The sequence below is a fragment of the Primulina eburnea genome, chromosome 8 (assembly GCF_022965805.1).
Source record: "Primulina eburnea isolate SZY01 chromosome 8, ASM2296580v1, whole genome shotgun sequence".
Taxonomy (NCBI): Eukaryota; Viridiplantae; Streptophyta; class Magnoliopsida; order Lamiales; family Gesneriaceae; genus Primulina; species Primulina eburnea.
The window spans coordinates 27,542,997-27,568,948 of NC_133108.1; the positions used below are offsets into that span (position 1 = coordinate 27,542,997).

At 37.4% G+C, this 25,952-nt stretch overlaps 1 protein-coding gene across 5 annotated transcripts; it reads left to right on the plus strand.

Moving 5' to 3' along the window:
* Window positions 1-1,353: 1,353 nt before the first annotated feature.
* On the plus strand, window positions 1,354-24,345 carry LOC140839350 (ubiquitin carboxyl-terminal hydrolase 5-like). Of its 5 annotated transcripts, none has more exons than XM_073205991.1 (13): window positions 1,354-1,686; window positions 3,183-3,434; window positions 18,461-18,605; window positions 18,717-18,776; window positions 18,876-18,971; window positions 20,459-20,845; window positions 21,277-21,417; window positions 21,509-21,679; window positions 21,981-22,238; window positions 22,321-22,469; window positions 22,589-23,161; window positions 23,390-23,663; window positions 23,900-24,345. In XM_073205991.1, exons 1-13 carry the CDS (start codon window positions 1,568-1,570, stop codon window positions 24,044-24,046), a joined length of 2,772 nt encoding a protein of 923 aa, XP_073062092.1. In that variant the 5' UTR covers window positions 1,354-1,567; the 3' UTR covers window positions 24,047-24,345. The 5 variants fall into 5 exon arrangements, with proteins under 5 accessions (XP_073062092.1, XP_073062093.1, XP_073062094.1 ...); XM_073205992.1 differs by having other exon boundaries at window positions 22,610-23,161; XM_073205994.1 differs by lacking the exon at window positions 1,354-1,686 and adding an exon at window positions 4,887-5,056 and having other exon boundaries at window positions 3,308-3,434.
* Window positions 24,346-25,952: the final 1,607 nt, after the last annotated feature.

Sequence of the window (25,952 nt, forward strand, 5' to 3'; positions counted from 1 at the left end):
GGTCGCAGTTACCGGTCCGGTCGCCAGTTACCGGTCAGTTCAGTTTGTACCACCCAGTATACTGTGGCATAGTCTGATCAGACGTTCATTATTTTACCCGGTCGCCAGTTACCGGTAATGGGAGCATTTTATTATCCGATCGCCAGTTACCGGTCAGTTTCAGTGCAGGGGCCACTTGCGTAGACCATGATCTCAACAGAAAATTTATTACAGGCTATTTCAGTACAGGGCTCCAAGGAGCAAACATTTTCACTATGACTTTCAGTTCAGTTATGCACGTATTATAATTGCTCATGATATGTTATTTTCACATTGTGCCTCATAACATGATATTTTTACTCCTATGAAATTTTTACTATATTTACTCGTTATTTACGATATATGCATGTTGAGTTTAGACTCACTAGACTTGATTGTTGAAGGTACTGATGATGCCGGGGCCGAGGGCGGGGACCAGTGAGCTAGCTTGGGTCGGCAGTAGTGGAACCCGAGGACCTCATTTTAGCATTTACCATTTTTATGCTCAAACAATTTATCCGTTGTTGGATTATTCTTAAATTGTTCTTTTGCAAACAAATAATTTCTTCCGCTGCTATTTTTAACATTTAAACTTTATTTAACGATCTATTTTATGAATGAGGCATTTTACTTACTTTACAAAGAAATTTTTTAATTTTTCCGCAAATATTCAAACACGAATTTTCGGGCCGTTATAATTTTTGTCCAGCCATCTTTATCCGACATCCGTACAAAATTGTAGTACAGTTTTTCTCAATTTTTATCCGGTAAAGAAACAAATTTGGATAAATAAAAAAATCAACTTTAATTACTATATATTTTTTAAAGTAAAACAACATTAACATCATGTTAAAATAGTTTTTACAGAAGTACCTAAATTTAAAGGGCCTAAGTCCTCAAATACACAATTCGACCAGTAAAAAGTCTATGTATCAAGAAAATACGTCACTTGATTACACTAAATGTTGAAATTTCATGTCAATGTTCTATATAAGGTCTGGAGAATGTGTGCACATGTTTAAACTACAAAAAACATTGAAGAAGATAAATTATAAATAACATCAACCACTGTATTTATATCAGTGCCAATATTCACTATATCTAGTTGAATCAAAACAAAACGGTGAACCTCTCCCTTCTTCACATTTTCTCTGATAAATGAATCCAAATTATAGGCAAGCCCAAGCAATAAATCACCACAACATACTAGTTCTAAACAATAGTGCTGATATGCATAAAATTGAAATAAATAATGAATTTTTTTAGAAAAGTTTACAATTTTATATTATTTTTTATTTTGTTTTTATAAAGCCAAAGCATTTAAACACGAAGAAGAAAAGAAGGGAAATAAACCAAAACCCTTTCCTCACCATTGGAAGAGAAAACTGACTTCACTCCTCCACACTGGGTACGCTCCGGGATTTGATTCATCGCTAAAAATACTCGCTCTCCTTGTAAAGTTTAATTTCAGTGCACCTTCTTCACGAGAAAAAGGAGTTTTGGTGGAAACTTTTGTTCAATTTCTCTGCGTAGAGAAAAAGGTTGAGAAATGGCGGAGGTGGCGGAGAAGCTGACGCCCGAGGGAGAGAAACAAAGCATTAGAGATATAACTGTTGCCGCCGAAGCACAAACAAAATCCGGCGATAATTTTTATTTGATCACTCAAAGGTATTACTCTGAAACTATTTAGTGTATGAGATATATTCAAAAAACCTAGCTATTTGTTTTCATTTTGTTTTTTTCATTGATTATTTTTCGTTACTAGTCTATAATGTCTTTGAATATGCGTTTTAACCTTTTAACTTCGGTTCTTCTCAGAAAAAAATGCTTTGGGTTTAAGAGTGCTTAATGGTGTAAGTTATTTGCTTGTCGGCATTTTTAATTGATGTCGTTTTTATTGTCAATTTTTGGGTAAATGTGGTTAATTACGGCGACACTGAATGTTAAAAGATGTACTTAGGCTGACCTTACGGTTTTCCACTTCATCAGTGTGCTTAGCTGATGTTTGCCTTTCAATACGGAGTTCATTTTAGTGGTTTTGAACTTCTATTACGGTTGGCTTTACAAATATCCGCAAACTGAAAGGATGGAGATGATTTTTACTTTGCTTCTATCTACACATTGTGGATTTAGAAGTCGGATATGCTAAGTTACTTAATATAGGAACATCTAAAATCAATTTCAATGGGACTCCAAACTCATCAACTAAATGGATTGAATGCAAAGTTCGCCCGAAACTGTAGTGGTAGTCGTCAACTGTCATCAACTAAATAGATCGTATCCATGGTTCCGCGTGCATTCTCGGAACGGTCACAATAACTGTCACAGTTTTTTTTAAATAACAACCAAAGACCTATAAATTTTGAACAATATTTAATGGGAAAAAATTATAATAAAAAAATTGAAAATTTTGAAAAAAAAATTCAAAAACTGTTCTGGAACAGCAACGATGGCTGTTCTATTCTGCAACGGCCGAGAAGTCGGTGATAATCCTTCAGAAAACAGTGTTAAGGTCATTCACCATTTCAGCCAAGGAACTTTGATGCTTCAGTGACTGTCTCCGTTCCGGCCGTTTCATGCCTGCGACAGCGAATCATGATTGTGATATGCATTTCCCTAAACTTTGCAGTAATAATAATCACGTTGAATGCATTTAGAATGTCTGGGTTAGATGTGGACAACTATCAGAAAGGGAAATCAATCAAAATTATTGTCTCGACTCTTGTATCAAACCATTAAATGTCACTGAATGGGCTTGATGGATATCCACAAGTTTGCTACAGTTTCCTTTTAAAGGCTTGTTAACAAAGTGTGTGAATGAGTTTTTTCCTGGTCAAATCAGTCAGGGAGGCCGCTTCTATCAAACTAGTTTATGGTCTTATTAAAAACGTTGAAGCACCTAGCAGAGTTTCCCTTTTTATTATATTATATTGAGGTAGCAGAAACTCAACTGAATGACCTGAAAAATCCTTTTTTTACCTCGCTGCATCTTTTTCGATCTTTGGAATTATTTGCCCCTTGTGTGTTTTCCTATTTTGGTATCAAAAAAATTCACAAGTTCCATTTTGTTATTTCCATTCATTAGGTTTAGTCCGATCAGACATTCATTTCTTTTGGGTAAAATAATATGTTTCTTTGACTTGTTTAATTTTGGAAACTGGTAGATGGTGGCATGGTTGGCTTGAATATGTGAACCAAAACCAGTCAAGTATTGTCAATGATGGATCTTCTTCTGAGAATCATGAGTCAGTTGGCTCGAGTGCATTAAAGAGGCCATCTTGCATTAACAATTCGGACTTAGTAGATGAAACTGTGTCTAAGGATTCTGATATGGACATTGAACTTCATGATACCTTAGTTGAAGGTACCGACTATATATTGCTTCCCCAAGAAGTTTGGAATCAATTTTCTATGTGGTGAGTAATCATTACTTTAACTTATTCTGACATTCCATAACATGTTATACATACATATGTTCACACACGTCTATGATATTTTGTTTATTTATTTGAAACAATTACCTGAATATTTATGCGAATGCGAGAAAACAGATACTTATCTAAAGTAAATCTTTTTCTCAGTATAAATTGGCCCTATTTTGGTGTTCTAGACAAATGTCTTTATCATAAGGCCTCTTGAAAGGTTTCCTTGTGGTTATATGTGTGTAAACACTAAAGTTTGGTGGAATAAACCCATGACCACCAACTTCAATTTCTGAAAATGTGGGTTGTTGACAGTATTTGTTATGGTTCTACCAAGAAACAAATTTCTTTCGGAATGATAAAAGCATACATTCAAAGGATAAGATATTGTCCCAATCCAAACTTGTGGTTTGCAATTGACTTCCAAACCTGTGTTTCTCAATTTTTCCAATTAGCAATGAACTAAATGTTGTTCCTTTAAGGTACTTGTCCATCTGTTCCCATAATGTTCACTATTTGTAGCTCTCTATAAGTTTCTATCTCAAAGCTGGATTTCCTTTTGTGCAAGTACACTGAATTCCTCCTTGAAGGTCTATTGACTTATTTGAAAAATTATAAAAATGCCAATTTTCCCAATATCTTTAACTATTCAATTGCCGTCATGGTCATGATGGTTTTGAGTATGGAAAGAAGGGTGTAGAACCCTGATACCAGAGTCTCACCAACTTTAAATCATCATAATTGCAGTGTTGCCTGTAGTCTATCACTTAAACTATTTTAGTTTTCTCACTCAATAAGATTCAAAGTAAAAAATGTGTTCTAAAGAAAAGAAGCAAAAAGAAGAAAGATCATTGCACCCAAAGACCGCATAAAACTGTTTGCAATTTTTCTCTTTTTCTTGAAAAAATATCAGTTGTTTGAGTCATTTTTAGCAATCAGTTCATTTTGCATGGCAATGTATCTCGTTTGTGGTTTCTCACTTGTCCCATTTCTCGTCGTCTCTCATTTTTCTTAGCTTCGATGCTTCTTGTCTTAAAAGACAAGCAACACTTGGGTTCTATTCTTAGTAAAAGTGTGACATGATTGGGCAGTATGAAGTGCCGGTCTACAGGCTTATATAGGTTCAAATTATCATTAGACTGTGAACATTAATTTCTTTTTGCTGCATATTGTTGGAAAAAGTGTGTTGAGAAACTACATGAACTTGGAGCGTTAATCATTTCAAGTTTTAATGTTCAATTTTGTTTGTCCTAAGTTTAGTATGTCCAGTTTATGATTCAACATGACTGATAATTAGAAAGGAATTATTTCTCCGAAAAGCTATTTATCCGGTCATGTTATTTGATAAGGATTCTCTGAATATGTTAACATTTTAAGATTCTAGGTTGGTTTGCTCAATTTTAAATTTCGGTATCTTGACCTATGCAATGGTCTTGATTTTCTCAGTTCCTCTTTGAATAGAAGTCGAAGAGAGCAAGAAAGAGAGAAGGGTAAAATGGTAAAAGAGAACTTATTCACTGATAACTTATTGAGTTTCTTTGGCTTCTTCTTAAGTGTGACCAATTGATTGGAGAGACTTGATCTGAAAAGATGCTGTTTGCCTTTTTCTTCTTTGGGTAATTCTTTATGCCCGATTCATTATTGTTACAGGCTATGTAAAACTGGCCAGATCCATATGTAATATTTTTAAGAGACTTATGTATACAAAGTCTGCTACTGTTTTACTGGTAAACTGAAATTAAACTGCTCCGATTTCAAGTGATTTATGGTTTCTCTCGAGCTGTTGAATTGAAGAGCATTATAAATAAATTTAATTGTATACTACTTTTGTCAGGGCCCGTGCTCTTAATTAATATTTAATTACCAAACAACAATGATTTAGTTGTGTAAACAACGAAAACGAGTTTAAAACATTCATTTGGGCCTACAGAAATTTCGACATGACCTCCCGTAAGTAGGACATCCAAAAAATTCAAAACACAACAACAATAGTATACGCTCGAAAATAACATCAAGGTCACAATCAACCAAATAAATATCCTACAGCCGGACTGGCAAGGACTAGACACAACATACCACAAATAAAAGCCAAAACAACATAAATACATCATATACAGCTACACAGGGCATTTCCCTGGCAAATGTATCAAACCAGTATAATATATAGATATCTGGGAACTCTGACACAAACCAACGGACTACTGGGTACACTTGTTGACGCTCCACCAGACGCGTCAAATCCCCTGAATGACCTGCTATGACGTCAAAAACAACCACAACATAAAAAGAAAACAGGGGTCGGATCCCAGTACGACAAACCAGTAAAATCACGACGTATATAAAAGACATGTAATAATACCAAGTAAATGCAATGACATGCTATGCATGAATGGTAACAATGGGACAACGGATACCAAATGGAGTCCAAACGAATAGCATCATCAACAGTAACAGTGGCCACCCGTGCCAGGAATGCAGTCTTTTTTTCCTTCTATGGATTTACATTGGCTTTCTATTAGAGGAATTGGGATAACAGTTAAAACGGATCTTATGAAAGTATTCGCTGAATTTTTTGAGGGAGGAATTGTCAATGGATCTACAAATGAAAATTATATCTGCCTTATACCAAAGAAACAACAAGCGACGAAGATTAAAGACTTTAGACCAATCAGTCTGACAACGAGTTTATACAAAATTTTGGCAAAAGTATTGACAAACAGCTTGAAGGGCGTAATGAGTAACACAATAGCGGAAAATCAATGCGCATTCATAAAAGGAAGACAGATAACTGATTGTTGTCTAATCGCTAACGAAGTTGTGGAGGAGTATAGAAGGAAAAAAAGGCTGGATATTGTAAGTTGATTTGGAAGTATGGGAAATGGGCTGGGACTATTATAGTTATTGGGCCTCACATTCTCCCTCACTAATAAAAGATTTCGTCCTCGAAATCTAACAAATACAACATTGATATCCACAATATTACGACTGATAATACATAGGAAATTCAGAATACATCTCGTAATTCATTACATTCTCAAACAAATGAGGCCATTCATGTCGCATCTTTGCCTCTAATTCCCATGTAGATTTCTATCTTCCATGTCTACTCCATTGTACCAAAACCAATGGAATCGTCTTGCTCCTGAGTTGTTTTTCCTTGTGGTCCAAAATTTGCACTGGATGTTCAACATAGCTAAGAAAACTGTCCAACTCTACATCCTCGATATTCAAGATGTGAGACGGATCTGGCTCATACTTCCGCAACATAGAGACATGAAACACATTATGTATCAAAGGCAACTCGGCGGCAAATCTAAAAGATAAGCTAACGTGCCAATTCTCTCAACAATCACATACGGACCAATATAACGCGGAGCTAATTTCCTTTTATGTCCAAATCTCATAGTACCCCGGAATGGTGATACTTTCAAGAAAACATAATCGCCCACTTGGAACTCTAAAGGTCTACGCCTTTTATTAGCATAACTGGCTTGACGATCCTGGGCTGCTTTTATCCTTTTCCTGATCAATTCAACTTTATCTTTCATTTCTTGAATAAATTCGGGTTTTGACATCTGTCTTTCTCCTACATCTTCCCAACATATCGGCGATCTGTACTTTCTTCCATACAAAGCTTCAAATGGTGCCATACCGATTGTAGCCTGGAAACTATTATTGTAAGATAATTCAACCAAAGACAATGATTCTTGCCAACCACCTTTGAAATCCATCACTACTGCTCGTAACCCGTCTTCAAGCGTTTGAATGGTTCTTTCTGATTGACCATCTGTCTGTGGGTGATAAGTAGTGTTCATAGCCAACTTTGAACCTAAAGCTGATTGCAAACTTCACCAAAACTTCGACGCAAACATTGGATCACGATCGGGTACTATGGTTACTGGCACACCATGCAATCTTACTATATGCTCAATGTACAGTTTCACCATTTTCATATAAGTACAAGTACGATCATAAGGAATAAAATGAGCTGATTTAGACAATCTATCGACAATCACCCAAATCGCATCACAACCAAGATTTGAACGAGGTAGATGTGTCACAAAATCCATAGCAATGTGCTCCCAGTTCGACTGCGGCACTTCAAGACTATGTAATGTTCCACCGGGTCTCATTATCTCGGCTTTAACTTGTTGACACGTTAAACATTTAGCCACAAAATGAGAAATATCTTTATTCATAGCTTCCCACCAATAATGAGCTCTCAAGGTATGATACATCTTTCGAATTTATGGATGAATACTGTGTCGACTACAATGTGCTTCCCGCAGTATAGCTTCTTTCAAATCTATCAAATTAGGAACCACAAGTCTACATTTAAAGCGCAGACTACCATATGAGGCAACACTAAACTTTTCTGTCTGACCTGTTCGAGACAATTCCTTTAATCTATGAATGAGCGGATCGGTCTTTTGTGCTGCTTTGATGCTGGATAAAATCTGTGGCTCAACTTGAATAGATGATACTATAAAGTAATCTCCACTGATATAATAAGTCCATCCTGAAGTTCCCAAGTGTTCTTGAACTTTAGAGATAGTCAAAGATGTCAGCATATCATTCTGAACTTTCCTGCTGAGAGCATCTGCAACAAGATTCATTCGACCTGGTTGATACTGAATGTCGAAATCAAAGTCTTTAAGCAACTCCATCCATCGACGCTGTCTCATGTTCAAGTCAGGCTGAGACAAGATATTTAAGACTCTTGTAATCCAAATAAATCACAAACTGCTCACCGTATAGATAATGACGCTATATCTTCAATGCAAACACAATGGTAGCCAACTCTAAGTCATGAACTGGATATCGGGTCTCATGCGGCTTCAAATGACGAGAAGCATATGCAATCACTCGCCTATTTTGCATTAGAACACAACCAAGTCCATTTAGAGATGCATCTGAACAAACAACATATCCACCTGAGCCTGATGGCAAAGCTAGCACTGGAGCTGTTGTCAACTTTTCCTTCAAAGTCTGAAAACTTGACTCACATTCATCAGTCCACACAAACCGTCGATCTTTTTGCGTTAATTGGGTCATAGGCCTTGCTATAAGAGAAAATTCTTCAATAAAACGCCTATAATATCCTGCCAAACCTAGGAAACTGCGAATATCGGAAATATTCGTCGGTGTTGGCCAATTAATAACAACTTCCACTTTACTAGGATCCACTGATACTCCTTGAGATGATATAACATGACCCAGAAATACTACTCTGTCCAGCCAGAATTCATATTTAGAAAATTTTGCATACAATTGCGTTGCTCTGAGTGTCTGGAAGACTAACCTTAAATGTTCTCGATGCTCCTTCTTTGTTTTTGAATAAATCAGAATGTCATCTATGAAGACAATAACAAATCTGTGTATAAATTCTCGAAAAATACGATTAATCATCCATAAAAACCGCAGGAGCATTAGTCAATCCAAAAAGCATAACTAGAAATTCATAATGTCCATAACGTGTTCGAAATGCTGTCATCAGAACATCTTCCTCTCGAACTCTAAGCTGATGATATCCAGAACGAAGATCGATCTTTGAATACACTGATGTACCCTGCAACTGATCAAACAAGTCATCGATACGCGGCAGAGGATATTTATTCTTCACAGTAGCTTTGTTCAACTGCCTGTAATCAATGCATATTCTCATCGTTCCATCTTTCTTCTTTACGAACAATACCGGATCTCCCCAAGGTGACATACTTGGTCTAATATAGCCTTTTTCCAGTAAGTCCTGTAATTGCTCTTTGAGTTCTTTCAATTCCGCTGGAGCCAAATGATATGGTGCTCTAGAAATATGATTTGTCCCGGACACCAACTCAATGCTAAAATCTATTTCCCCCTGGGGTGGAAATCAAGGAATCTCATCGGGAAATACATCAGGGAATTCCTTGACAACAGGAATATATGAAACTTCAAATCTTTTTCCCTGTGTCGCATCAACTGCATAGATCATGAATACTTCATTTCTTGTTGACAAGATTCTAAACATTTCCATTGCTGACATTAATGGAATACGTGATTGTGAATCACTACCATAAAAATTCCATTTATTCCCAAAATACGGTCTGAATCTGAAAACTCCATGGAAACAATTCACGGTAGCTCGATAATTTGACAGAGTATCCTTTCCCAAAATACAGTCGAAGTCAGACTTATCTAGCTTGATCAGATTAGTTATCATGATATTATCATCGAATCTAATCGCACAATTCAAAATTATCTCACGAGACATCAAGCATACACCGGCAGGAGTAGAGACTGACACAATGTCTATCAACGGAGTAGTAGCAATCTCATGCTCATCAACAAATACAAGAGATACAAATGAATGAGATGCTCCTGTGTCTATCAGTTTACGGGCATGATGATTAAATTAAGGCAGATACCTGCAATAACTCCTCCTGGTGTATCTTGAACTTGGTCCTGGGTTAAAGCATGAACTCGAGCCTGATGTGGCCCTGGAAAACGTTGCTGAACAGAACCTCTAGGCTGAGGATAGCTAGACTGCTGAAAAGATTGAGTCGGAACAAAAGGTCTAGTTGCTTCTCCTCTAAAACCCTGGCCAAACTGAGGTTACTGAAATTGTTGTCTTATTGCATTCGGACATACTTTAACATAATGTCCAACTTGACCACAGATATTACAAGATCCATGAACTTCCGTACACTGAGTACTGATATGCTTACCACCACAACGATCACAAAATACTCCACCTGGTGACCCAACTGAACCTCCACGCTGACTGCTGGAACTAGAAGAACTACCACGAGTCTGTTTCTTGAACTGTTTTCCTTTGGCCTTAAAGTTTTGTTGCTTTGATTGTTGATAAGACTGCGAAGGCTGATACGGCAGTAAATGTTGGTATAGTGGTGCACCCACTGGCATCGGCACATTACCTCCGAAACTCCGAGGAAAACATGGTTGAACTGACTGTGGTTCTGCCAAAAGTAGACTTGCCTCCACATTCTTGGCTTTCTTTATAGCATCGGCATAATTAACAGGCGTTCCAGCTACTACTAAAGTACAAACGGTTCGATTCAATCCTTGCATAAAATGAGATAGCTTGTTCCGATCACTGCTAGCAATATGAGGAACATAGGCAAGAAGCGCTGAAAATTGAGAGGCATACTACACTACAGTCATATTATCTTGAGTCAATCTATTTAATTCAGCTTCCTTGGCCAAATAATGCGAAAGCGGTGAATACTCTCGAGCAAACTGAGCGCAAAATACCTCCCAAGTAACTCTTTCACTTGATTCTTTCAGAGCTTCCTTAGTAGTCTCCCACCATAACTGAGCTCGGTCTTTTAGTTGACAAATAGCCAACTAAGAATCAAAAAAACCAAAAAACCCTAGAGAGAGGATTTTTCAAAAATGCTCTCTCCCTCCTTGAGCCCTATTCCACTCAGGTTCTTCTTCCGACCAGCCAGATTCTTAACCGTCTGAGTTTTATCGACTACATTTCTACCGTTACCGGCGTCGGCAGGCCCTTTTCAAATTTCAAATCTCCATCGTCGTTCTCTAAATGTTGCGCTAATCGAGAGATGTAGGCTGGGATTCACGAGCTCTTCGGACCCGGTATCTTTCACTGGTTGTCGACATTCATTCTCCATTATAGTATCTCCACGTTTGCAAGTCAGGACCAGAGAACTAATGGCAAGCAGACTCAAGCAACTGAATAGAGAGGAAACAATCAAGATTGAGTTTTAAGTGTTCTCATTTAGGATGGTGAACGCAGGCTTTTCAATTCGGTGCTTGGAAAGAACAAGGAATGCAAGCTATTTATTGGATTTAGATCGGGAGGAGGCTGGTTGGTTCAACTCTAAAATCATGAACTTCATACTTAATTCCCAATCATGCTCGGACTTTTCTCGGTACAGAGGAAGAAATGCGCTAGTCACCATACAAAGATTTGTTAATGGGAGAGGCCGATTCCTAGAGATCTCAAGGTTTAATTCGCTGGGGAGGAAACAGATCATCATTGTGCCAAGCGGGTTAAACTCTCAAGGGTGGTTAAGAATCTCAAATATCTTTAATAAATTATTGGTAGGGAATGCTCAGAGGATGGATCAAGCAACTCGTGATCACAGAAAAGGCCCAATCAGAGTTGATCGTGCTCAACAGGCAGTTTGGAATGAAGAAGGTAATTACTGCCGAGGTTTGAAGAAGATCCCTCAGGACAGTTGAAGGAATGACATCGAAAGGAACTGGAAAGAGGCCCCGATTGTCACTAAAGGAAGAGCTAACGTCTCATGGGAACAGATTGCAACGGTATTAGGCAAGGATGTCAAGAGGAGGATCAAAATTTATTCATTCCAAGATAATAAAGCAGTATGGTGGCCGGCAAGTTTGAAGGAATTCTCCTATTTTGTTCATTTGAAACGAGGATTCTTTGATAGTGGAGTTTCCTTAGTTTTTGAGGAATGGAGTCCTAATATCAACTCAACTGATACGGTTTATAAGTGCTGTAATAGTTGGATCAGGATCTCTGGATTATCTTGGAATTTATGGACGATAGACAACTTCAAAGCTATTGGGGATCGATTCGGGGTATTGGTGGAGATCAGCAATGATACGTTATCCTTCCGACAACTAGGGGCAGCCAAGATAAAGGTCAAAGGAACTAGAGAAGGGTTTATTCATAGCAGAATGTCTATACTTTTAAATGGGTAATGCTCGAACCTTAGAATTGTTGTTGATTCCTTCGATCTTAAGGCGTTCGAATCTTACGCTAAACAAACCTACGCCCAAGTACTGATTAAAGGCAAGCCTACAGTGGCAGTGTGGGGGAATTCCAATATTCCCAGGACCATCGAAGATAAGGGGGAGTCTACTTGTTGTCAAAAGGGTAAGTTTACTTGGTCAAATTTCCGGGCTAATCCAATATGACATCAATTGGTGGTTCACAGCAGTGTACGGCCCATGCAAGCCAAGACAAAGAGATCTTTTTTGGGATGAATTAGTGGGTTTGAATTCCATTTGTGGAGAAAGGTGGTGCGTAGGTCGAGACTTTAAAGTGGTTCGAAACTTGAGCGAAAAAATGAATAACAATTCATATACCACAAGTATGTACTGCTTTGATAACTAATAGAGGAATTGGATCTGCACGACCCTCCTCTACTGAATGCTAAGTTTACTTGGTCAAATTTCCGGGCTAATCCAATATGTTGCAGACTAGATAGGTTTTTCATATCAGGGGGTTGGAAGGACATCTTCCCTTCGTTCAGACAGACGGTGCTACCAAGAATTACATCAGATCACTACCCCATTTTGTTGGACACTGCGAAATTGAGATGGGGTCCTTCACCGTTCAGGTTCGAGAATGCTTGGTTGTTGCACCACAAATTCAAAGAGGAAGTCGCAGCATTGTGGAATACAGGTAGCACGCAGGGGTGGGAGGGTTATAGGTTCATGAGTAAACTCAAAGAAATAAAAATAAGTCAAAAAATGGAACATTGAGGTCTTCGGTGATGTGAATGTCAGAATTTCGGAGTTGCAAAATAAAATTTCGCAATTGTACGCAAGAGAGGAGGCGGGAAATTGGTGTGCCAACTTACAAGAGCACCGAAGAGGCAAGATGTGAGCTGGAAACTTTATACATCCGAAGATTTCAAACGGAGAGTCAAAAAGCTAAAGTGAAATGGCTCAAAGAAGGGGACTAAAACACTAAGTTTTTCCACTCATTGTTGACTGGCCGAAGGAATAGAGCAATGATCGATAAGATAAAGTTGGAGGATGGGTCGGTGGTTTAAGAAGAAGAAGAGATTGAGAACAAAATCGTTGGTTTTTACAAACATCTATATAGGGCATCGGAAGGAGACGAAATGGGTATTGAGGGGTTGGAGTGGAGGCCAATAGATTAAGTCGAGGCAGAACAATTAGAGGTGAATTTTTCGGAGGATGAGATCAGAGAGGCAGTGCTTGATTGCGATGGATTCAAAGCACCGGGGACGGATGGATTTACATTGGTTTTCTATCAGAGGAATTGGGATAACAGTTAAAACGGATCTTATGAAAGTATTCGCTGAATTTTTTGAGGGAGGAATTGTCAATGGATCTACAAATGAAAATTATATCTGCCTTATACCAAAGAAACAAGAAGCGACGAAGATTAAAGACTTTAGACCAATCAGTCTGACAACGAGTTTATACAAAATTTTGGCAAAAGTATTGACAAACAGATTGAAGGGCGTAATGAGTAACACAATAGCGGAAAATCAATGCGCATTCATAAAAGGAAGACAGATAACTGATTGTTGTCTAATCGCTAACGAAGTTGTGGAGGAGTATAGAAGGAAAAAAAGGCTGGATATTGTAAGTTGATTTGGAAGTATGAGAAAAAATAAAATTCAGGGTTGCAAGTTTGTCGGTGTTATTGACAGAATATAAACATCTTAGTGTCTCTGATATCGTTAGGGATTGGAAATATGTTTGGTCGTGATAACGGCGGTGTTATTTTGTACTCTTTTTAATTAATTTGCGGATTGCTTATCCGCTTTTGTAAATCTTAATTTCAATCTAATAAAAAGTTGTTTCTACTAAAAAAAAGTTTATTTGGAAAAAGCTTATGATAATGTAGACTGGAGATTTGTTGATTTTGTGCTTAAAAAGAAAAGGTTTGGAGAAAAGTGGAGGAAGTGGATTAAGGGATGCATCTCTAATGTCTCGTTCTCGATATTTATCAACGTAAGACCACGGGGGAAGTTTAAAGGGGAAACAGGACTCGGACAAGAAGACCCTTTATCTCCTTTCCTATTTAATCTAGTGATTGATGGATTGGGGCTGTTGGTAGACAAGGCCAAGGCGGATAATGTTGTAAGAGGTCTTGTGGTTGGGAGGGATAAAATCGAAATTTCACATATTGAGTTTGCAGATGATACGCTATTCCTTGTACAATCTGAAAGCCATTTGATGGAAGCGGTGGAAATATTGAAAGTGTTTTGCAGGAAATCAGGACTCAAAATTAACTTCGGAAAAAGCTCAGTTTTGGGTTTGAACTACTTGGATGAGGATGTTGATAAGGTGGCAAGAACAATTGGGTGCAAGAAAGAGCAATGGCCGATTAAGTATCTTGGGGCACCTTTGGGAGGTAATCCGATGAAAATGGAATTCTGGGAACCCGTGGTTTCAAAAATGGCAAAAAAATTGGCGAGTTGGAAAAAGTCATTTCTATCAAGAGGAGGTCGGCTGACTTTGATTAAATCGGTGCTAAGTGCCATGCCAACTTACTTTATGTCCCTTTTCAAGGTACCTACTAGAGTGGCACAACTTATGGAAAAATTGATTAGGGATTTTTTATGGGATGGACCTGATGGGGAGAGGCACTCCCATGTTGTTAGTTGGGAGCAAGTGTGCAAGCCGAAAGAGAGAGTAGGTCTTGGTTTGGGTAATATACGGTTGAGAAATTTGGCCCTTTTAGGTAAATGGTGGTGGAGATGCGCAGTGGAACAAGAATCTATGTCGAAAAAAGTTTTGCCAAGCATTTACGGGATTCAAGAAAATGGAAGCGACGTAAGGTTGGCGAAGAACTCCAGTTTGAGAAGTCCATGGAAGTTTATCTCTCGTTCTTACTCGACTTGTCATCAGTTGATTGGCACGGTGCTTAAGGGGGGGAATTTCCTCCGTTTCTGGGAGGATAGATGGGTGGGGGTGCTGTCCTTCAAAGAGTGTTTCCTAATCTTTTCCGTCTTTCATTGTCAACTAACAAGCCAATCAATCATTTTTATTATGTTGAAGACTTTCAAGGTGTATCTACCTTTCAGTGGGATGTGAGGTTCAGAAGAGGGTTAAACAACATAGAGTTGGGAGAGTTCAGTGATCTTTTAGGTGTCTTAGACTCGGTTAGGTTGTGCGTGGGGTTAGTGGACGTTCGGGTTTGGTTAGGAGATCTTTCTGGTGTTTTTTCAGTCTCATCTCTTTACGACTCTTTCTTCTCAGTCAACTCATTTCATGTTTTTCCATACTATTCTAACATCTGGCAAGTACCAATACCACCAAAGTTAAAAGTGTTCTCTTGGATTGTGGCTTTGTATTATCACCCCATTGGTGTACTCTATGCAAGGAAATTGAGGAAAACCAAGATCATATTTTGTTGCATTGTTCATATACGACTAGAATCTGGATCAAAGTTATGCATCAATTGGGATTCGAGTGGATTTTCCTAAGCGGATCGAAAGACATGTTTCTCATGGAACCGGGATTCCTAAAGGGGAAGGGACTTCAAAAGTTTTGGTACATAGTTGTCCATTGCATTTTTTGGTCTATCTGGATGGAGCGCAACAGTAGAATTTTCAGGGATAGAGATGACTCGTGGGAAGATTTATGGGAGAAGATCAACTTTAGAGTGGCGAGCTGGACGATCGTTATACCACAGTTTCAGCATATGACGGTCTCGGACCTTGTTAGAGATTGGAGTTTTATTTATTGTTAGCAAATTTGTGATAAAGTGCTAAAGGTTATCTACTGTGGAATTTGGATTTTGATGTCGTGTGGACCGCTCATCCACTAAATTTGTAAACTCGTTTTATATTATAATAAATCTTAGTTTTTGATTAAAAAAAAACAAATAGTCAACTTAAGTTGCAAATCAGGAGTGTACTCCAACATATTAAACAAACGCTTCATACTTTTTAACCATGCTACAGCTTTCTCACCATCTTCATTTCCAAAGAATCGAGGAGGACGCATGTTCTGAAATCGGGATATCACTAGTTCCATTTCACCCATTCCTCTAGTCAACTGATCCATATCATGCTCAACGTTAACATTTCGCACTTCAGCATGAAGACGACGACCTCGTCTTCCCCAATCAGTCTCGTTAATTCCTCTAACATTAGGAGTTTCAGATTCCTGAACAACTTCCTTTCCTTTTCTGCCCTTACGACCAGGTGCCATCTACAAGACACAAGGATTTAATCCACAGGCAGAATCAAAATAACCGGTTTAGTAAAAGAGCATAAACTTAAACTAATACGCTCTAGTCATGCTAATTCAATTAATTCAAAACATAGAAACAAGTAAGAGAAAATAATTCTAAACAAGAGTGTTCTAGACTCTAATTTGAGCGTATCCCAGTTACGCTCTGATACCAAACTGTCAGGGTCCATGCTCTTAATTAAATTTAATTACCAAATAACAATGATTTAATGGTGTGAACAGCGAAAACGAGTTTAAAACATTCATTTGGGCTACAGAAATTTCGGCATGAACTCTCCGTAAGTAGGACATCCCAAAAATTTCAAAACACAACAACAATATACGCTCGAAAATAACATCAAGTTCACAATCAACCGAACAAATATCTTACAGCCGCACTGGCAAGGACTAGACACAACATACCACAAATAAAATCCAAAACAACATAAATACATCAAATACAGCTACACAGGGCATTTCCCTTGCAAATGTAGCAAACCAGTATAATATATAGATATCTGGGAACTCTGACACAAACTTGCTGACTACTGGGTACCACTTGTTGACGCTCCACCAGACGCGTCAAATCCCCTGGAATGACCTGTTATGGCATAAAAAACAACCACAACATAAAAAGAAAAGGGGTCGGACCCCAGTACGACAAACCAGTAAAATCACGACTTATATAAAATATATGTAATAATACCAAGTAAATGCAATGACATGCGATGCATGAATGGTAACAATGGAATAACGGATACCAAATGGAGTCCAAACGAATAGCATCATCAGCAGTAACAGTGGCCACCCGTGCCAGGAATGCAGCATCAAATCGCCGCTTGTCCATGCACGTAGCATCGGGAATGCGAGTAGCTAAGTCCCTCGTCCCTAGCTGTCATCTGGGAGTGTGGCTAATCCTAACTTACTCGTCCATCTGATGACTCAATATATCTCAACACAATCAACATAAATCGCCGTCAAAGGAGTCAAGGCTCATTATGTTATCCCAATACAATTTATGCATGAATGCATCAGAATAAACATTCAAGGCACATAATAGCAAACAATATTCACTGAATATTCTTACACGCCAATATAAGCGTCATAATGATATAGGTTTGAGCGTACCTCAACTACAATTTACAATACCACAGAAAATCTTAAGGGCTTCCTGATGAAACTCGTCCAACGATATAACCTACAATATAAATTCGCTATATACTTCAATATAAAATGCATTTCAACCGACTAAAACAATTTAAATCGGAGCGGTTAAAATTCGAATTATGGGCAGCCTATAAAACCCATTTATAATCTGAAATTTCAAGCTTAATACCTCAATAATCTAGGCTAAAACGCACAACGTTGATCTTGCGAAGATGGCTCGCCGGAAAATTCGCCGGAAACACTGTTCACGTCAGAAAAACAAGCTGGAAAAATAGGGGAAAAGCTTAATTCTTCACTTTTACAAAGTAATCCACCGAGAACAACCAATAATCGAAGCCAAAACCTTACCTAAAAGTTAAAACCGAATCAAAGCTTACACACACCGTTGCTGGAAAACATGCCGATCAAGCTCGATAATTTCCGATTCATGGCAGGAAAAGTCTAATAGAATGGAGGAAAAAGATTGCTAGCTGCTGGGCTACTTCTCCGACTGAGGGCGGCGCTACGTGACTGAAGCAGCAAGAGGAGAAAAGGCGTTGGTTGCAAGGCAGGGGATGAGCTTCTTTCTGGATTGAGCCGCTCGCTATCTCTGATTTCTCAAATGGGTTGGTTTTTATATTATGGAAATGGGCTGGGCCTATTATAGGTATTGTGCCTCACAACTTTAGAGCAACATCCCTTCAAGATTAGGGCTCATTATGTATATAATATATAATCCAGAAGTGGAAATAGCTAAGTTTTCTTTCGTTGTGGATATAAGCATGTAAAAGTCAGCTAGATTTTTTTGCCACAAAATATAATTAAATGTATGCTCTGATGTCATTATAATGCGAGTGAGTTGTATTAAGTTCAATTGTAAACCATGGTGAGATTAACAGATTAATATAAAAGGGATTAATATTGGCCTTTGCTGACTTTAGGTATGGAGGTGGTCCTGTATTGGCCCGAAAAGTTATCAGCACTGGCCTTTCACAAACAGAATTGTCTGTAGAAGTGTATCCTCTACGGCTTCAGTTGCATTTGATGCCAAAAGGTGTCAGTTCTGTCATAAGAATAAGCAAAAAGGTATAGCAGTTGTATGCCCCGCTCTCAAAGGGAATAAGACAATTTATGTACTCGTCTTCCCTAATGGCTGCCTATTTTTTAGTATCTGTTGCACTGAGTTTCATCTGGCAGGAAACAATTGGCAAACTTCACCAAAGAGCTTATGAGATTTTTGATCTTAACTCGAAGCAAGTAAGACATTGTCCCTTTATGTTGTTACGTTGTTCTCAATTGTCTTTGTTTTCTTAAACTTATGATGATAAATTTACTCGAATAAATTTCCTTGCTCAGGTGTACATTTGGGATTACTTCAGTCTCAGAAAGCACGCATTGATGAGTGACATGGAAAAGACGCTCGATGATGCAAATATCCAGATGGATCAGGATGTGGGTTTTTATGTTTCACCTCCTATTCCATGTAACTGCTATATCTGTCAAAATCATGTTTATGTGAGAGTGCTTTTTGTTGGACCTTAAGCTGAACTATCATAATGTCCCATTTAAAAATCTATGTTCAGATCGTCTGCTCATGTCAATAATTTTGTTCGGCATAAATCATAGTGTTTCGAGAAGCGATGTCAAATATTTTTTTAATGAAACTCATGTTTTCAACTCTGCATGAAGTTTCTTGCAGATCGCCTATTATTGGTTAATTGATATGTTTACCAATTTTAAATTTTGACACAATGTGTACATATTATGTTCTTTCGATAAGCAGTCTTTGAAGCGGATTACAGTTATTTTCATTGTTCTTGTTGGGCGATGTAGGCATGCATGGCATTTGGGTTCTGGGGTGGAGTTTTGGGTTTTTATTCTGAAGGCATTTTTGCAAATTTATTGGTTGTCAACTTTTTTTTCTTCATATTCTTGTTGTATTTGCACACAAAGTTTCACTATTACCAAATTTTAAGAATATTTTTACTGAATGCAATGTTATTTTGGTGAAAGAAATATTACAGTGGACATTCTTTATACTTCCTGATGAATTGTAGAAGTTTCGAGAATGTCTTTCTTGATGCATGAGTTAAGATCGATTAAAAATTATAGGCCTTTATTTTCTTCTGTTTTCCCAGTAGTTTTTTTTAAACAAAAAAAGGAAAAACCAAGTACCTTGGTAAAATACATTTTTGTGTCTGATTTACTTTTTGTGAGTTCACATGATTTTTATATTGCCCTTTGTGCCTGATTTCCGTATGTTTCTCTCTTTCTATGAATGTAAAATTTCTTTCGCAGGCAAAAAATAGACTATTGTCAAATCTTTAGAATATTTTGACTGAATGCAATGTTAATTTATCAAAAGAAATATGACTGTAGTAGTTCTTTATACTTCCTGATGAATCGTAGAAGTTTCGAGAATGTCTTTCTTGATGCACTACTTTAGCTCAATTAAAAATTATAAGCATTTTTTTTCTTCTGCTTTCCCAGTAGTTTTTTTTTTTTTTAAAATTAGCGAGTGCCTTGGTAAAATACTTTTTGTGTCTGATTTGTTTTTTTATGAATTCTAAGGATTTTTATATTGCCTTGAGGTGCTTGAGCTTGATTTGCTAATGTTTTCCCCCTTTCCTTATAATATAACTTTGTATCTTTGAGAGAGGAAAAATAAATTTGTATCTTTGCATGTATTATATGCCTTGACAAATGAATTTTTTTGGTTCCCTTTGTTCAACTTAGTTATCTGTCTTTTGGTTCTTTTTTCCGGATGATAGGAACTTGAATAATTTAACATTATATTCAAAGTTGACTTGATGATCATGTTTATCTACCATTTCTTTATTTGCTGAGAACTTTACCTGATTGATAGATGCCTGTGATCTTTTACTGTAACATAGGCACAATAGTCTGATGTTCGATTTTTTTCCTCATGACCGAAACAGATTTTGGTGGAGGTTGTAAATAGTAATATTGATGATGGCATGAATTCCATTCGGGAGAACGGATCTGTCGATAATGGAAATGTGGCTGTTGTACCTTCACACTCAAGTGTACCAATTTCCGAAGCTGTGTCTTCAAGTAAATACACATCAACAAATGGCAATGCAGAATTGTCCCATGCTCAAAATTTAAATACGGAGAAGGCATATGGACCAAGTGGGGTTAGTACAAGGGGGTCTTCTTGTGGTCTCACTGGACTGTTGAATCTTGGAAACACTTGTTTTATGAATAGTGCAATACAGTGTCTTGTTCATACACCAGAATTCGCGCGATATTTTCGTGAAGATTACCATCAAGAAATCAACAGACAGAATCCTCTGGGCATGGTTGTAAGTTTCAGAAGCAATGATAAGAATTAGTACACATGCTCATATTTTCGAAGCTTTAATTCGAAATATGCAAGGCATTCAGTTGAAATCATTTAGTTTTTTTTAAATAAATATTTGAGTTTTAAAGGAGTGAATCCAAATTCTGCTATACATTTGTGACAAAGCTCATACGTAAGTTATTCACTCACGATCCATTTTTTAACTAATTTTTTAATAATGAATACTAATTCATGGCATCTTAAATCTCGACATCTTGGGTGCATTTAAATGGACTTTTTGTGATGTTGACGGTGTTTACACTTTACCTACCAATACAAGGATTTGTCTGCTAGTGCTAATCTGTGTATTGAACCGTGTTTCTAGCATTATTTTGTGTTCTGATTGATTTCTTCTGACATGCACTTTTTTGTGAATCTTGATATATTTTGCAGGGTGAGCTTGCTTTAGCATTTGGTGATTTACTTAGAAAATTGTGGGCGCCAGGGCGAGCACCTGTTGCGCCCAGGCCATTTAAAGCAAAGCTTGCTCGCTTTGCACCACAGTTTAGTGGATGCAGTCAACATGATTCACAGGTTCGTTGCATTTTGTAAAGCTTTAATGAATTTATACTGGTATTGATGAACACCATCAGTCAACCAGTATATTGCTGTCTTTTTTGTGCAGGAACTTCTTGCATTTTTGTTAGATGGACTTCATGAAGATCTGAATCGTGTCAAACATAAGCCATATATAAAATCAAAAGATGCTGATGGCCGGCCTGATGAAGAAGTTGCTGATGAGTATTGGGCAAATCATATTGCTCGAAATGATTCGATCATTGTGGATGTGTGCCAAGTAAGTAATCGTATTACTGGTCAATTACTTCTTCAACCTCGTGGCTGTACTGTTTGTGGGGTTTGTCAATGCCTAGTTGATGCCCCTGCTTTTGGTATGTTCAGATCCTTATAACACAATTTGTTGCCAGAAAATGATGGTTCCTTATGATCATTATTGCTTCTGGTCGTTGTATCCTGTAATTTTCTGTGACAAACTTTTTACCAGCGTTTTCATTTGTCACCTATTATAGATTCTGGTCTCTTGTGTTTATTTTTAAAAATATTATGGCATTAGAATTACTTGCACTTTTGTTGTGCAGGGTCAATTCAAGTCAACTCTAGTCTGTCCTTTATGTAGTAAAGTTTCAGTTACATTTGATCCTTTCATGTATCTATCCCTGCCACTTCAGCCTGCAACCACTCGTAATATGACAGTAACTGTTTTTACCTGTGACGGAAGTGCTTTGCCAGCAGCGTGGTCTGTTACTGTTCCAAAGCAGGGACGCTGCCGAGATTTAATTCAAGCACTAAGTAATGCTTGTTCCTTGCAAATCAATGAGAAGCTCTTGCTCGCAGAGGTTGGCAAAGTATAAATTCTGTGGTATCTCATATTTCTTCAAGGATTTTTTTCCTGAATATTTTTTTGTTGCATTGTTCTAGATAAGAGGCCATTTGATTTACCGGTTCCTGGAGGATCCATTGATATCATTATCTTCCATAAAAGATGATGATCACCTTACTGCCTACAAGATCTCAAAAGTGTTGAAGAACACAAAATTCCTACAATTGATTCACAGGCGGGAAGAACAGTATGTGAAACACAATATAGAGTCTGCATTGAAGAATTTCTTCATGCATATTATTCTCCTAGAATCCAGCATTACTTTTACATCTCTTTGATATTGCTTCTTTGATCTCTATGTTATAGGGGTTCGGGAAATGCCCAGAGTGCTCTTGGATGGAAACCTTATGGAACACCTCTTGTTTCACCAATCTCGTGTGATGATACAATTACTAGAAGTGATATACAGTTGCTAGTTCATACAATGCTCTCACCTATGTTAAGAACAACAAATCTAGGTGCTGTTACTTCTAGAAATGTATCAATGACAACTTTTGATGAATCTCATTCTGCCAGAATTTCAGAAGCTTGTGCAGATGTTAATACTGCTGATCTAAGAAAAGGAAATGGCAACAGTTTGAAACCAGTGACCTTACTGAAACTTCCTTTGCAGTTTGTTGATGAAAACAATGCTTGCATTGATTTAACTGTGGGTGATGATAAGGTTGTTAAGTTGTCCTCATCCTCTATGTCAATACTTGTTTTTTTTGACTGGTCTCAGAAGCTTCTGGGAAGCTATGATACCAGCCAAATAGAAAACCTACCAGAAGTTTGTAAATATGGACATTTAGGCAAGAAAGCTCGTAATGAACCTCTCTCATTGTATGCTTGCTTGGAATCTTTTCTACGTGAAGAGCCATTGGTCCCAGAGGACATGTGGTAACCTCATCATTTCCTTTACTACAATGTCCCTTTCACTTCTAATGTACTAGTTATTTGTTTAACAGCCATACGGCTGCAAATTTTTATAAAAACTTCTCCATGTTTGTTCAAGATTGAAATCGTGTCTGCCAAGACACCCCAAACTTATGGACTAAATTGTGTTTCTTCTCTCTCAAATTATGAGTAGATATTCGAAAAGCAACATTTTCATTTGTTTTGATACAGGTATTGTCCTCAATGTAAGGAGAGGCGCCAGGCTCGTAAGAAGCTGGATCTTTGGAGGCTTCCTGAAGTTCTTGTCATTCATTTGAAAAGGTTCTCTTACAGTCGATCTGTGAAGCATAAGCTAGACACATTTGTCAATTTTCCCATTCATGACTTTGATTTGACAAATTATGTTGCAAGTAAGAGCAACACTCAGAGACAGATTTATGAACTCTATTCCTTGACAAATCACTATGGTAGCATGGGAAGTGGGCATTACACTGCACACATTAAGGTTTGCAACGTTCCTTCTATGTTTATACTCCCATGTTCATCGTGTCTTGGCACATTAATTAACGGATTGGTTTTAATTTGACTTCACAACTCCTTTGGGTGTTTTCTACTGTTCAACGCAGCATCCTCAGATGCTTAATTGTATGTCAAGTACTTGACACACTGAAGCTGTTTTTATTTTACATCTTAAAGAATCGAGTGTGGATGATTCTTCTAATTTGTGTACTTTATGTGCAGCTTCTGGATGAAAACAAGTGGTACAATTTTGATGACAGTCACATATCACCGATCAATGAAGAAGACGTGAAGTCAGCTGCTGCCTACGTTCTGTTCTATAGAAAGGTTAACAGTGACAAATGTTCTGTAACTAACGAGTCAACTTAGTGGTGGGCAGCCATAACTTACCTTTCCCATGGCAGCATGTTTTGATGGTCACCATTTGCCTGTAAATCGACTGTTACCTTGTAGTTCTACATTATTAAGAAATTTAGACTCTACAGAAATTCAGAGGCAATGGTTAGTTAGCAAAAGCAAGTCAATAGTTGATTCCGCCCCTGGGAATGAATGTTGTTATGAAATATAGAAAAGTGAACTAACCAAACTCGTATGAATCCTTTATGTCGAGGAAAAAATTTACTTGTGTAATCTGTATGCATTAATGTTAATGATATGACTTTAAAGCACACTTCATTGTTAGAATTTTCTTCTAAATTTTTAATGGTTCAATGGTGTTTGTCATGGAACTGTATAGTTAGAGACCAACTCTCTAACAAATCATTAGTTACGGTTACGTTGAAAGTGAGTTCTCACAACTTATCATGCCGGAAGTTCGTCCAGTTAGATTGCCAAGTAAAATATGAAGATAAGAAGTCAAAATCCCACATTCCTTGACAGGAAGAAAATAATTTTTATTTATATAATTCTTCAAATATGAGTATTCAGATTATGCCCAAACTTTCTTATTTTCTTATTCTAAGTAAACTAGAACAAGTGAAATCGTTATTTCATCATATTTCTCTTCTTTGCTTAACACAATACATATTTATTTAAAGTGAAAGGATAAGGAAATATATAATCTAATATATAACGGGTTTGATTAACATTTATCAACATTCCCTTCAAGTTGGCACAAAACTGTGGTTTATGTCCAACTTGTTCACTTGAACTTCAAAAGGTAGCCAGCCTTAATTGGATGTTTTGTTCTATCATGTAAAACCAGATTGTGAGCAATGTTAATGACTGATTTGTTGTCGCAATATAGCTTCACATGTAGATTCAATGATATCTTCTAAAACTCTTTATAACCACAGAACTTCACATATTCCATGTGCGTTGCTTTGAATTATGCCTCATCATTATTTCATGCAACCAATTTTATTTTTGCTTCCCCAAGCAACCTGATTTTCCAATAGAAAACGTACAATATCCAGATGTAGATCTCTTATCAGTAATTGATCATGCCCAATCTCTTAGATTAGATGTCCTGCAAGCCAACTGTTGGCTAAAGATTTTATTGACTCAGTTGTAATAAACAATCTTTATTTTTATATAATTCATTATTTAATGGTTTTATTGTTTCTTTATCTGTATACACATGTGACAAACATAGATAAAGACCTTGATTATACTTTAATACAAATGAATCGTAATTCGATGTTGAAACTCATTTGTAAACACTGTATAATCTAAATTCATTCCTAGTCGATTGAGCCGCCTAAAACATGGATAAAGGTCGCTTGAGCTTGAGACTAGTATCTGTGATGTTGTGTACTGTGTTTCTTGGTAAGGGCATAGAGATGTCCAAACATGCAGATGTGTAGTCATATGATGATTATACCGAACAACCCTCTCTCGGACTTTCCAAGTGGTTATCATTCATCGAGAGGATAAGTCTGTGGTTATGATTGTATACCAATAGTCCTTACGACCGGGGACAACACTGATGCTCTATATGCTAGGGCTGTGCTTTGACTCATTTACCGGCTCCAGGAGAGTCATCAGGTGGCGAGGTTGGGTACAGTTGCGACAGATATAGTGCATTGTATTCGTGGATTCACCGCTTGTTGCGTATTTTCTTAATTGCTTGCAAGTGCACAACGTCAAGTTTGTAATAAAATGTATTTTCGAGTACAAGTGTCGATCCCACGAGGAATATATTTCTAAATTAATATTAATTCTTGTGATTGAAATAGTCCCGACTTTATTTAGAATAACCAATTGACAGATTTATTTATACCAATAACTAGATTTGAAACTAAATTAAATTATAGTACAACACCAAACTTTTTAT

What these genes read in the sequence shown, in the direction of transcription:
- LOC140839350 (XM_073205991.1), top strand. Translation starts at nt 1,568, where the DNA reads ATGGCGGAGGTGGCGGAGAAGCTGACGCCCGAGGGAGAGAAACAAAGC. An exon ending in TCATAAGAATAAGCAAAAAG is followed by an intron (nt 18,606 to 18,716) that starts GTATAGCAGTTG and finishes TTCATCTGGCAG; the next exon opens with GAAACAATTGGCAAACTTCA. An exon ending in ATATCCAGATGGATCAGGAT is followed by an intron (nt 18,972 to 20,458) that starts GTGGGTTTTTAT and finishes TGACCGAAACAG; the next exon opens with ATTTTGGTGGAGGTTGTAAA.